This window comes from Colobus angolensis, unplaced genomic scaffold, assembly GCF_000951035.1.
Source record: "Colobus angolensis palliatus isolate OR3802 unplaced genomic scaffold, Cang.pa_1.0 Scaffold95, whole genome shotgun sequence".
Classification (NCBI taxonomy): domain Eukaryota; kingdom Metazoa; phylum Chordata; class Mammalia; order Primates; family Cercopithecidae; genus Colobus; species Colobus angolensis.
Genome location: NW_012123487.1, coordinates 4,592,386 through 4,606,641, shown reverse-complemented (window position 1 = coordinate 4,606,641; position 14,256 = coordinate 4,592,386). Strand labels below are relative to the sequence as shown.

The 14,256-nt window shown below is 41.7% G+C and overlaps 1 protein-coding gene across 1 annotated transcript in view; it reads right to left on the bottom strand.

The window, feature by feature from the left end:
* PECR (peroxisomal trans-2-enoyl-CoA reductase) overlaps positions 1 to 14,256 on the bottom strand; it is a 49,380-nt gene that overhangs the window by 28,066 nt on the left and 7,058 nt on the right. Inside the window, exons 2-3 of the mRNA XM_011932304.1 lie at positions 2,820 to 2,953; positions 1,604 to 1,769 (exon numbers count right to left, since the gene is read on the bottom strand). Coding sequence (XP_011787694.1) covers positions 1,604 to 1,769; positions 2,820 to 2,953 — 300 coding nt within the window. The remainder of the gene's footprint in view (positions 1 to 1,603; positions 1,770 to 2,819; positions 2,954 to 14,256) is intronic.

Below are 14,256 nucleotides of genomic sequence, written 5' to 3'. Positions count from 1 at the left end.
CTGAGCTCAGGTAATCCGCCCGCCTCGGCCTCCCAAAGTGCTGGGATTACAGGCATGAGCCACCATGCCCGGCTGGCCTTGTATTCTTTACAAGCCAGTTTTGGCTAATAAAAATCATTGCTGAATTTCAATTCTGTAGACTTTTAATTGACAGTTGTTAGCAAGGAATCTTGGATTGGTAAGACATTGCTGATTTGCTCGTTACAAGGAGTGAAAGCACCGAGCTATACAGCTTGGGTTAGAGACCACTAGTTGTTTCCCAATACTCAGTGTCCCTTTCTTCCACAGAAATAGAATTTGTATTAGGCACATAGCTGCCCACCTAAGGACTCTATTTCCCAGTTTCTTTTACAGCTAGGTATGATCATTTAACTGAATTCTAGCCGATGAATGTGAGCAAACATCATGGTGCTACTTCCAGATGGTGCCCATAAAAGGAATGGGTGAGCATTACACTTTTTCCCCATTCCTGCTGTCTGCAATGCACATTTGATAGCAAGAACTGGAGCAGCCCTCTTCAATCATGCAATGGAAATCACAGGTCAAGAACAGTAGAGCAATAAGAAGGATCCTCAGTCCCTAATGATTATGAAACTACCAGGTAATCCTCAGACTACCTACCTGGACTTTTTATGTGAGAAAAATCAACTCATGTTACTGGAACGACCCAGCTTGTATCGCAACTTATACAGAGCTTGATTCTGCTAGACAGGTAGAGATGTCTGCAAGACCTCTGACTTGTAGACACCAAGAATATAAAGCCTAATTCAGGTTGGCATGAAGACCCTTTGAGTTAGGGTTGTACTTGGTCTGTATTTTTCATCATAAGAAAGAGTTGGGTAGTTTTTAAAGAATCTCTTGCCGGGCGCGGTGGGTCAAGCCTGTAATCCCAGCACTTTGGGAGGCGGAGACGGGCAGATCATGAGGTCAGGAGATCGAGACCATTCTGGCTAACACGGTAAAACCCCATCTCTACTAAAAAATAAAAATAAAAATAAAAAACTAGCCGGGCGTGGTGGCTGGCGCCTATAGTCCCAGCTACTCGGGAGGCCGAGGCAGGAGAATGGCGTAAACCCAGGAGGTGGAGCTTGCAGTGAGCTGAGATCAGGCCACTGCACTCCAGCCTAGGCCACAGAGCAAGACTCTGTCTCAAAACCATCCACGAAACACAACCTTTAATCCAAAGACTATACATGCATGCTAATTAGTTGTTAGAGAGCATACAGACGCTGTCTCTGGTATTCTCCCTGAATTTATTTATTGGTTCTGCGAAAAGATTTAATAGATTCATTTCTTAAAAACAAAATAAGTGTGAGAGTTTTCTCCAATTTTATGAACAAGTTTATAGCTAAATCTATGTACAGATCATTACTAATTTCCTCATAATAAATTCCAAGAAATAAAATGGTGAGATTGATGGATATCCACATTTTATAAATATTGCCAAATTACTATACCGAAATGTACCAATTTACATTCCTATGTTGTAAGTGAGAAAATCTAGGCAACAAATGTTAATGACATGGGGCTTCTGAGTCCCTCATAGGATTCCTGAGATCTCTAAATAAAGACGTGGTGACTTGTGGATACTGATGGTACTTGCCTGCTTTGCACATGTAGAAGGTACCCGTCAGGTTGGTCTCAAGCACGGCGTGCCATCCCTTAGAACTGATGTGTTCAGCAGGAGAAAGAAACTGGCCTCCTCCATTGTTCACCAAGAAATTGATCTTACCAAAAGTATCTAAGGTAGATTTGACCAAATTATTCACCTAAAGAAGAACATTGGAAGTTACTAAAAGTAAAAGTTTACTAGCCTAACCTGCTACCTCACCTGATTGTTTGCTCTAGACAGAGTCTGCAATCTCTCACAGTCACTCCAAGTACCACAATGAATGAACATGCAGCAATGAATAACCCTAAAAATCCTACACCAATGAGTAATGTACCAGCACCCAATACCCACACATCACAAAGCTAAAATTGTAATTTTGACGACAAGATAGATCCAAGGGCCTGGAACACCCTTGAGTAGGGCAGGCCTCTGTCATATGTTAATTTGTAAGCTACCAACCCAGAATAAACACTGATGAAATCAGATTAAAATGAACATTAAAAAATGACTCAAGGGGCCAGGCATGGTGGCTCACGCCTGTAATCCTAACACTTTGGGAGGCCGAGCCAGGCAGATCACCTGAGGTCAGGAGTTTAAGACCAGTCTGGCCAACATGGTGAAACCTGTCTTTATGAAAAATACAAAAATTAGCTGGGCATGGTGGCATGCAACTATAGTCCCAGCTACTCAGGAGGCTGAGGCAGGAGAATTGCTTGAACCCGGGAGGTGTAGGTTGCAGTGAGACGATATCGCACCACTGCACTCCAGCCTGGGCAACAGAGGAAGACTTTGTCTCAAAAAAAAAAAAAAGATAAAAAATGACTTAAAGGGCAAAAGGCTGAGACATGAGAATCACTTGAGCCCAGGAGGTGGAGGTCATAGTGAGCCGAGATTGCACCACTGCACTCCAGCCTGGGCAACAGAGGAAGACTTTGTCTCAAAAAAAAAAAAAAGATAAAAAATGACTTAAAGGGCAAAAGGCCATCTCTACCTGAGACCACACTACACTCTTGCCTCCCTTCCTCTCCTTCTCCAGTAGTCACTGGCTCAGTAAATCATTAACATGAGAATCTCCTTCACAGCCTCTGCTTCTAATGAGCCTCATCTAAGACAGCTACAATAGGAGAACCTGAAGCACAGCCAGGTTTAAGAACCACTACTGCAAATTATAGTGAATGAATAAACGATACAGATAGATCTCCATTACCTCCTCTTCATTCCGGATGTTGCATTGTATGGGAATGACTCGTGCCTGGTTTGTGGGAGGTAGGCTGGCCTTCAGTTCATCTGCCGCAGGCTTCAATCTCTCCAACTTACGGGATGCAATGACCACATTACTCCCTGAGGAGAAACAGCCAGAGAACAAGTAAATATGCCTTCATGAGATGCAGTGAACACATTATACCTTGAGAAGTAAATAGCTAGGGAACAAATAAATATGCCTTCACGAGTTGTCCAAATTCCAACAATAATAATATTTAAAAAAATATCATGTCTTCCATTTTTTGAAGTATTTTTTATTTTAGAGTCAAGGTCTCACCCTGTTGCTTAGGCTGGAGTGCCGTGGCTCAATCATAGCTCACTGTAACCTTGAACTTCTCCCAGGCTAAAGCAATCCTCCCACTTGGCCTCCCAAAATTCTGGGACTACAGGCACAAGTCACTGCACCTGGCCATGTATGTTCCCATGTCTTTTTTTTTTTTTTTTTTTTGAGGCGGAGTCTCGCTCTGTCGCCCGGACTGGAGTGCAGTGGCCAGATCTCAGCTCACTGCAAGCTCCGCCTCCCGGGTTTACGCCATTCTCCTGCCTCAGCCTCCTGAGTAGCTGGGACTACAGGCGCCCGCCACCTCGCCCGGCTAGTTTTTGTATTTTTAGTAGAGACGGGGTTTCACCGTGTTAGCCAGGATGGTCTCGATCTCCTGACCTCGTGATCCGCCCGTCTCGGCCTCCCAAAGTGCTGGGATTACAGGCTTGAGCCACCGCGCCCGGCCTCCCATGTCTTAAAAAAAGCTGAATTAAGACTTCTGCTTCTGGACAAGATGGAATAATAGAAACTGAATTTGCCCTCCATCCTGAAATAACTAAAATATTGGACAAAATATATGAAACGATGGTTTTCTGGCACTGGACATCAAGTAGCACTGGATGGTCATCTCTGGGAGAGTGAAAACAAACATGAGCCCTTGGATTTCCCCAGCTTGCTGCCTGGAGAGAGGTTCTAGACTGCAGCAAGGGAGGGGAACACGTTCAGAGACCAAAGTCTCCCTGGTGGAAGAGATGAAGTTGGGAGTCTAGGGAGCCAAGGCAGTGAGATTGCCCAGGGGATAGGGAGAAAAGATATACAGAGAGAGAGAACTCCAGAGATCTGCAGAGTCTCTCTTGAACCTTCACCTGAGTACCGATCGATGCTTGGGAATAAATCAAAGAGGAAAGAACCACCAAAAATGGGCAGGAAGATCAAACCCTGGCACTCACACAGCACTGGGAACTGTTAGTGTGCCCAGCAGAAGAAAACCTTTCACAGGGCATTCTGTAAAATACATAGAAGCAGATGGCTTCCGCAGTGAGGCAAAATTCACCAGACTAAAGGCTGCTCAGATCAAGCCTCTTTTAAAGTATTAAATTGTTTTCAAGTGACCTAACTGTATCCCAGAACAAAGCTCAAGAGTATATGTATGTGTATATATACACACACGTATATTTATTTTTATATATATACACATATATGTATATATTTATACACATACACACATATATATACACACATATATAATATATATATATATATTTTGATACGGAGTCTTGCTGTGTCGTCAGGCTGGGATGCAGTGGCACAATCTCAGCTCACTGCAATCTTCGCCTTCCGGGTTCAAGTAATTCTCCTGCCGCAGCATCCCAAGTAGCTGCGACTACAGGCATGCGCCACCAGGCCCAGCTAATTTTTGTATTTTTAGTAGAGATGGGGTTTCACCATGTTGGCCAGGATGGTCTCAGTCTCTTGCGCCTAAGAATATTTATAAGAATATAAAAATAGCCAACATGCACCAAGGTCAATTTAGTATCTGGCATCCAACAAAAAAACTACCAGGCATGCCAAGGAACAGGAAAATAACAGCACATAATGAGGAGAAAAGTCAATTAATAAAAACAGACCCAGGCCGGATGCAGTGGCTCACACCTATAATCGTAATCCCAGCACTTGGGAGGCTGAGACGGGCTGATCATGAGGTCAGGAGTTTGAGAACAGCCTGACCAACATGGTGAAACCCTGTCTCTACTAAAAATACAAAAAGTAGCCAGGCATGGTGGCGTGTGCCTATAATCCCAGCTACTCAGGAGTCTGAGGCAGGAGAATTTCTTGAACCTGGGAGGCAGAGGTTGCAGTGAGCTGAGATCACCCCACTGCCCTCCAGCCTGGGCAACAGAGCAAGACCCTGTATAAAAAAAAAAAACCGGAACCAGAAATGACACTGATGATATAATTAAATAGACCAGTGATGAAGAGAAAAATCTTAAAAGCAGCCAGAGAAAAACAACACATTAAATATAGAACAAGAAAGATAAAGACTTCTTTCAGAAACAATGCAAGCCCAGAAGACAGTGAAACATCTTTACGGTACTAAAAGCAATGAAAAAGATGGTGAACTTAGAAATCTTGACCCAGTGAAAATATCTCTCAAAAATGATGGCAAAATAAAGACTTTTTCACCCATATGAAAGCTGGAAGAATTCATCAAGGTGTTCTGCACTACAAAAAAGATAAAAGGAAGCCCTTCAAGTAGAAGGAAAATTATGCCAGATAAAAATCTAAAAATACACAGAAGAAAGAGAACTAAAAACGGTTCGTTTGTGTGTTTGTTTTTGAGACAGGGTCTTACTCTGTTGCCTAGGCTGGAGTGCAGTGGTGATCTTGGCACACTGCAGCCTTGACCTTCTGGGCTCCACTGATCCTCCTACCCCAGCCTCCCGAGTGGCTGGGACCACAGACATAAACCACCATACCCGGCCCATTTTTTTTTTTTTTTTTTTTTTAAGTAGAGATGAGGTCTATGTTGCAGAAATAGTAATTATGTGAGAAAATATAAAGATTTTTCTTCTTTCTATTCAGATCTCTTTAAAAGGTAGTGATAGTTCAAAGCAAAAATAATAATGTATTATAGGATTTATAACATACGTAGAAATAAAATGATTCCCTCCTTCTCCTTGAGAATAATAGCACAATGGCTAAGAAGGGTGAAATGGAAGTAGAGACAGTCCTTCCTTTGCTCTGCTCTAATATGCTCTGATTTCTTAGCTTAGCTTAAAGACACCAGTCTCTCAACAACATGGTTCAAATTTCAATAACCACGGTATATTAACTGTAACTGCATAACATGCAAACTTCACTGCTAGCTTTCCAACCCACAAATCATAAATAACAGATGCACATCAAGATCAGTGATTAATCAGTGATTAATCATGTCATTTCTTCCAACATCTATCAGTGAATGGCCACTCTGCATCTCTTCTTCAGTTCAGAAGAGCTCAGACAGCAAAGAATATAGCTGTGTCACCTCCTGGTTTTTCAACAAGAAACCCAAGTGACATTTTACAAAAACACATAATCTAAGGAGGGACTGTCAACAAACATGAAAAATGAGACCAAGAAATGAAAATTTGTAACACTGGAAGCGAAATTAGAATTGCATATCAGGGGAATTATAAAAGGGGAATGCATGACACTGCCACCATTCTAGAAACTACAGAAAGCCAGAAGATCTTACTGAAGGCAAACTTAACATAATGAGGAAAGTACACGTGACAAAGAAGATGAAGATATCCCAAAGGAAGTGACACCCACAAAAAATTTCACATTAAAGAAACTTTTGGGGCCGGGTGTAGTGGTTCACTTCTGTAATGCCAGCACTTTGGGAGGCTGAGGTGGGCAGATCACAAGGTCAGGAGTTTGAGACCAGCCTGACCAACATGGCAAAACCCCGTCTCTACTGAAAATACAAAAATTAGCCAGGCATGGTGGCGGGTGCCTGTTAATCCCAGCTACTCAGGAGGCTGAGGCAGGAGAACTGCTTGAACCCAGGAGGCAGAGGTTGCAGTGAGCTGAGATTGTACCACTGCACGCCAGCCTGATGAGAAGAGCAAGACTCTGTCTCAAAAAAAAAAAAAAAAAGAAAGAAAGAAAGAAAGAAACTTTTGGAAATATTTCATGACATTGAAAGTATAAAAGATAAAATGTTGGAAGCTGATCCAAACATAGAAAGGAGTATGACAATTTAACAAGGTATAGGAAAAATGCTTGCTCCATATCATAAGGTATACAATGAGAAGGCAAGCACTAATCGAATGACTCGACACACTTTTCACATGAAAATAAAAGTTTAATTTTCAATACTGAGTTTTTAAATTTTTTATTTTTAGTTGACAAATAACTGTATACATTAATGGGGTAAAATGTGATATTTTGATACATAAATATATTGTAGAATAATGAAATCAGGCTGATGTATCCATCACCTCTTATACTTATTATTTATTTGAGGTAAGAACATTCAAAATCCACTATTTTCACTATTTTGAAATACATAATGCATCACAAACTATAGCCATCATGCTGTGCAATAGATCATCAGAACTTATTCCTCCTGTCTAAATGAAACTTTGTACTCTTTGACCGACATCTAGGAGACTGAAGGAAGGAAGATGAACGCAGAAATGAAAACTTAAAACAAAAGAAACTGTTTTAAAGGAAGGGGCCAGGGGAACAGGACTCCCTGCTTCTAGTGAGCAAAAGCAGCAGCCTTGAGCTTCTACAGCCTTTTGTATTCATAGGGTAGAAAGAGCAGGGAGGAGGAGGAAACGATTGGTCAGCTGCTTAACTGATCACAGGTTCACATTATTGCTAACAAGCTTCAGATGTGCCTCATCACAAGAAACACTTGTGCCTGGGTCGTGACTATCTTCAGCATTCCTTCTGGTTGGCAGACAGTTTGTCGGTTTGCCAACATTCTGCGTTTATGAGAAGAGTTTGCTGTTTGCTCATATACCCTCCAGTGGTATACTGAGTTGATCACGACCCTCACTCTTTCGGCCTGCAACATCTCTCCCTTTTTGTTTTTTGAATTAATTGAGAAAGGCAATTGCAAAATGTGTAGCCTTGGTGGTTCATTCCGTCTTCACATTCAGCATGTACTGGGGGAAACCAGGCCCATGGTTGGGATCCATGGGTCCCTCTAGTCTCCTGTTCTGTGGTCGCACACACCTTGAGGGCACCCACACAGTTTGTTCATCTCCTGCAAAAACACATACCCTCGTCCCCATGTTAGTAAATCAATGGAAACAGAAGCAAAGGCTTTTGTGGCTGTGGCCAGGAGGCATGCCGAAGCATCTGCTCCACAAGCTGTAACTCAGCTTCTGCCTCTTTGGTTAATTACCGTGGGGTAAAACTTCTCATTGATAAGGAGATGCAGGCTCTTTCTGATTAATAGAAGGCACAGGGAAAGCAAATTGAAGTTCATCCTTCTCCTGCATCATCCTTCTCATGCAACAATATAGCGGGGAAAAAAAAAAAAAAAAAAAAAAAAAAAAAACCTTGGCCGGGTGCGGTGGCTCACACCTGTAATCCCAGCACTTTGGGAGGCCAGGGCGGGTGGATCATGAGGTCAGGAAATCGAGACCATCCTGGCTAATACAGTGAAACCCTGTCTCTACTAAATATACAAAAAAAATTAGCCGGCAGGGTGGTGGGTGCCTGGAGTCCCAGCAACTCAGGAGGCTGAGGCAGGAGAATGGCGTGAACCCAGGAGGTGGAGCTTGCAGTGAGCCAAGATCATGCCACTGCACTGCAGCCTGGGCAACAAAGTAAGACTCCGTCTCCAAAAAAAAAAACAACAACAAAAATGATCCTTAAGAACTTAAATTTGTACTGTACAGGTGGGTCCATTAAATGCTGTGGGTTGTGATAGAAAAATCTCTCTCCTAGTTGTACTTGCAAATCCTTGATTCCCTCACTTCTCCCTTAGTGGAGAAGCGTGCAACTTACAGGGAACAAGCCATAGTTGTGCAATATACTCTCCTGGTTCAAAACCCCAAAGATCTTGTGACACTACGACTACCGGAATGTCTTCTTCACAATCAAAATCAGCAACTCCTGGGACTACAGTAATGCCTTGCAAGTGAAGATGACTTTTGCCAAAAAATCTCTATTTAACTCTATCCCCATTTCTATTTATCCCTACTTATCTCTATTTGTCCCTGCAGGTCTCTTTAGGTCCCTTCAGGTCTCTGTTTGTCCCTGAAAGTCCCTGTTTGGGCACCACTTTGACAAAAATTTCTGAAGGTAATGAAATACTTGTACTTTTTCCCATTGACTATTTTTGCTTTGCATGGTTTCAGCTTGCATGATCATTGTTACAATCCTACAATGCCAAGCAAAAGCAAAGACTACCTATGAACTGTTAAGTGGTTCTTTTACATATATATTTTAAAGATGAGGTCTCACTGTGTTGCCCAGGCTGGACTGCAGTGGTTCTTCAGTGTTAAATTCCATGTGAGGCAATACAGTTATAGACTGTTCTCACCCTAATACAGCATTTCACTGTATCATAATTACCTGTTAATTTAACAGTCTGCTCCACTCACTGTCGTCTCCTGGAGGAAGCGACCCTGTAATTGCTCTATTTGTTATGCTAACACACAGTCCAACATATACATGCGGAATAAATGAAGCTCATAAAGGCATAGAGTACAAGGGCTCTCCATTTGGCCTGAACTATTTTAGTTGTATAAGATAAGCTAGCCACTGCATATTAAAATAAGGCATTTTATTTTATTTCTTATCTTTATAGATGTAGCAGTGACAAGTGCAGTTTTGTTACATGGATATATGTGTACTGTAGGCTTTTAGTTTACCCATCACCTGAATAGTGGACACTGTACCCAACAGGTAATTTTTCAACCTTCACTCCCCTGCTTCTACCTTCCCACCTTTTAGAGTCTCCAGTGTCTGTTATTCCACTCTATATGTCCATGTGTACCCACTCTCTACCTCCCACTTATAAGTGAGAACATGCACCATTTGACCTTGTTTCTGAATTATTTCAGTTGTGATAAAGGCCTCAAGTTCTATCCATGTTGCTGCAAAAGACAAGATTTCCTTCTTTTCATGGCTGAGTAGTATTCCATGGTATATATAACATATGTTCTTTATCCAATCATCCATTGATGGACAGTTAGGTTGATTCCTTAACTTGCTATTGTGAATAGTGCTGTGATAAACATACTAGAGCAGGTGTCTTCTTCACATAGTGATTTATTTTCCTTTGTAGATACCCAGCAGTGGGTTTGCCGAATTGAATGGGAATTCTATTTTTAATTCTTTAAGAAATCTCTATACTGTTTTCCATAGAGCTTGTACAATGTAAGGCAATTTTAAAAACTATGTTTAAAGTTTAGGTTATAATTTAGTAAACTAAAAATGATAACAATTTTTGGAAATTCTCGTGTGCAATCTGAGGGTTTTATGAAGCAAAAATTGGAAAGATTCACCATGAGTTCTTTGTAAGCCTTGCCTGACTTTAAAATGGAATTTAATTTCTCAAAATATATAATGTTCAACAAAACAGAAGTTATATGGTTAGGAGAATGCTTACTCCTTTCTCCATTTGTTTCCAGGAAGGCCTTCTTCTCCCAGGAGGAAAAAGAACTGAAACACAGTCACGCACCCCACAACAATGTTTTGGTCAATGATAGACCACATATATGGCAGTGACCCCATAAGATTAAAGTAGAAGTTAAACATTCTTATCATCCAGTGGTACTGTAGCCACTGTAATGTCATAGGTGCGATTACTTTTTTTTTTTATAAATTTAGTTTAGCCTGTGTGTACAGTGTCTATAAATTCTGCAACAGTAAACAATAATGGCCTAGGCCTTCACATTCACTTATCACTCCCTCACTAACTCACCCTGAGCAACTTCCAGTCCCACAAGCTCCTATGGCCTATGCAGTGTTCTATACAGGTGTACCATTTTTTTAATCTTTTATCCCGTATTTTTCCTATTTCCTATATCTTTGGTATGTTTAGATATGTTTAGACACACAAATATTTACCTTTGTGTTACTATTTCCTACAGCATTCAGCACAGTAACATGCTGTACAGGTTTGTAGCCTAGAAGCAATAGGCTATACCATATAGCCCAGGTGTATAGTAGGCTATACCATCTAGGTTTGCCTACCTCTCTATGATGTTCACACTATGATGAAATCACTTAAGGATGCATTTCTCAGAAGATTTCCCCTTTGTTAAGTGACACATGACTGTATATACTTCCAGACTAATCCAACCCTCAGTTAGGTTTCTGTCACTTAGAAGAAATAGCTGAGCTGATCAGTGAGATGGAAAGGAGAAATAAGCACCCCAGGACAAGCCACCACCTCCTTCACCCACTTCTTTCTTTGATATTTCTGCCTTCAACATGTGTATTTTTCACTCCATTTCCCAGAGTAGGGCATAGGCTCCAGAGGGCAGGGATTAAAAACTTCACCTAGGCTGGGCGCAGTGGCTCACGCCTGTAATCCCAGTACTTTGGGAGGCCAAGGCCAGTGGATCGCTCATGTTCAGGACTTCAAGACCAGCCTGGGCATCATGGTGAAACCCCACCTCTACTAAAAATATAAAAACAAATTAGCTGAGCATGAAGGCACATGCCTGTAATCCTAGCTGTTCAGGAGACTAAGCCACGAGAATTGCTTGAACCTGGGGGTGGAGGTTGTAAGTGAGCCAAGACTGTGCCACTGCACTGCAGCCTGGGTGACAGAGTGAGACTGTGTCAGAGAGAAAGAGAGAAAGAGAGGGAGAGAGAAAGCAAACAAGAACACTAAGGTGATTAATGCCTAACTTTGTCCAAGACCTCAAATAAAAAATATGGTGAGACTATAAATAGGATTATTGATTATCTAAATAGAAGTTTACTGAATTATTACTATCTGAAACCTCAAGACTTTAGGATGGTTGTCTACTACAAGTAAAGATGCACTGAAATACAACTTTACAAGTCCATTTACTTTCACTGGTAGAAACTTAAACTAGGGTGCAAACGTATTACAGGGAAAAACAATGCAATGCTGGGTAAAATAAAAACCTAAATGTCCATTCAGGAAATGGTTAAATAAGTTATCACAGATCCACACAATGGAATACTATGCAGCTTTAAAATGAATGAGATATGACTACAGTACTACCATCGAAAAACACAAGATATGGGCCAGGCATGGTGACTCATGTCTGTAATCCCAGCACTTTGGGAGACTAAGGTTGGAGAGTCGCTTGTGGCCAGGAGTTCACGACCATCCTGGGTGAGACCTTGTCTCTAAAAAAATGTGTTAATTAGCCAAACATTGTGGTACATGCCTATAGTTTAGACACTTGGGAGTTTGAGGCAGGAGAATCATTTGAGACAGGAGTTCAAGGCTGCAGTGAGTTATGATGGCACCAGTGTACTCTAGCCTGGGTGACAGAGCAAGATCCTGTCTCTAAAAAAACAAACAAAGAAAAAACAAGGTATTTTAAGTGTATACACACACACACACACACACACACACATATATATAAAATGATTACAGAGCAGCAATACTGTGATCCCAATTTTGTAAAAATCAAATATATATACGTGTGTATACATGTGCACATTAAATTTATAGAAAATCACCAGGAAGGGAATTCAGAAAAAGGGCAGAATGGGTAAAGCTCATTTTTTTCTTTTATACACTTCTATACTATTTTTATTGGAAACCTCTTATGTTACCTTATAATAAACTAGAAAAATATTATATATAATCCTTACCTTTCATGCTAAATCATTTGAATAAACTTTCTGTTTATATGTAGCTAGAGAGATCCTGGAAGCACAACTGACCTGGTTAGAATAGGTATAGAAGGCCAGGCGCGGTGGCTCACACCTATAATCCCAGCACTTTGGGAGGCCAAGGCGGGCGGATCACGAAGTCAGGAGATTGAGACCATCCTGGCTAACACGGTGAAACCCCGTCTCTACTAAAAATACAAAAAAATCAGCTGGGTGTGGTGGTGAGCACCTGTAGTGCCAGCTACTCAGGAGGCTGAGGCAGGAGAACGGCGTGAGCCCAGGAGGTGGAGCTTGCAGTGAGCCAAGATCACGCCACTGCACTCGAGCCTGGGCAACAGAGTGAGACTCTGCCATCTCAAAAAAAAAAGAATAGGTATAGAAATAGCTTGTGGATAAGGAGTTCTTTCAACATCAGAGGCTTGTAGCCCCAGTATGCTGAGTTCCTGCTTAGGCTGATACTGATCCTTTTCCATCTTCAACTCAAAATACTACATTTATTCAGCAACTTCTTGGTCCCTGGTGTTGGTAACAGGCTAGTTAGACTAGACTAGAGCAAGAAAGAATGCTGTCTTGGCTCATAATTTTCACCTGCATTTCCTAATTGCATTTTATCTACTATACCTAATTTATGTTCTACTGTAGTAACAGAAAGTGAATGATTAACTTGAAGATAAAAAAAAAAAGATCTGATACGAATTCAACTTGATGATCTTAGGTTTTTCTTGACGAAATCAGGTTTCTCTCCACCTCACAGCACCTGTCAAACGTACTAAGGAGATCCAATTCTGCCTACAATATCCTGCTTTTGTGAGCTAAAGCTTTCTGTATCCTCTCAGCAAAAGGAAAAGTCAAAATCCTGTGGAAGTGAAAGACAATACAGTCATCATCGTTTTAAAAACCATGTCTCAGAGTTCATGCAAAAAAAAATGTAATTCACACTAAAAAAACAAAACCAAAAACAAAAAACAGTGGCCTTCTGACTAGAAAGAAAACTGGAGGCTAGGCGTGAGGGCTCCATGCCTATAATCCTAGCACTTAGGGAGGCTGGGGTGGGTAGATCATTATAGGTCCGGAGTTCGAGACCAGCCTGGCCAACATGCCAAAACCCTGTCTCTGGTAAAAATATAAAAATTAGCCAGGCGTGGTGGCACATGCTTGTAGTCCCAGCTACTTGGGAGGCTGAGACATGAGAATCGCTTGAACTCGGAAGGTGGAGGTTGCAGTGAGCCGAGATCATGCCACTGCAATCTGGCCTGGGTGACAGAGTGAGATTCCGTCTCAAAAAAAAAAAAAAAAAAATTGGCTAACATTTTCTTTTTTGCTCAATTTGGGTTTTTATAACAATGTTGTGGAAATAGCCATTAATTCTTGCATGAAAAAAATAAAGAGGAAAAAGTCATATAAAAAATGATTTTTGTGGCCAGGCATGGTAGCTCCCAGCATTTTGGGAGGTCGAGAGGGATGGATCACAAGGTCACGAGTTCAAGACCAGCCTGGCCAATATGGTGAAACCCCGTCTCTATTAAAAATACTACTCAGAGCCGGGCACGGTGGCTCAAGCCTGTAATCCCAGCACTTTGGGAGGCCGAGATGGGTGGATCACGATGTCAGGAGATCGAGACCATCCTGGCTAACACGGTGAAACCCCGTCTCTACTAAAAAAACTACAAAAAAACTAACCGGGCGAGGTAGCAGGTGCCTGTAGTCGCAGCTACTTGGGAGGCTGAGGCAGGAGAATGGCGTAAACCCGGGAGGCCGAGACGGGCGGATCACGAGGTCAGGA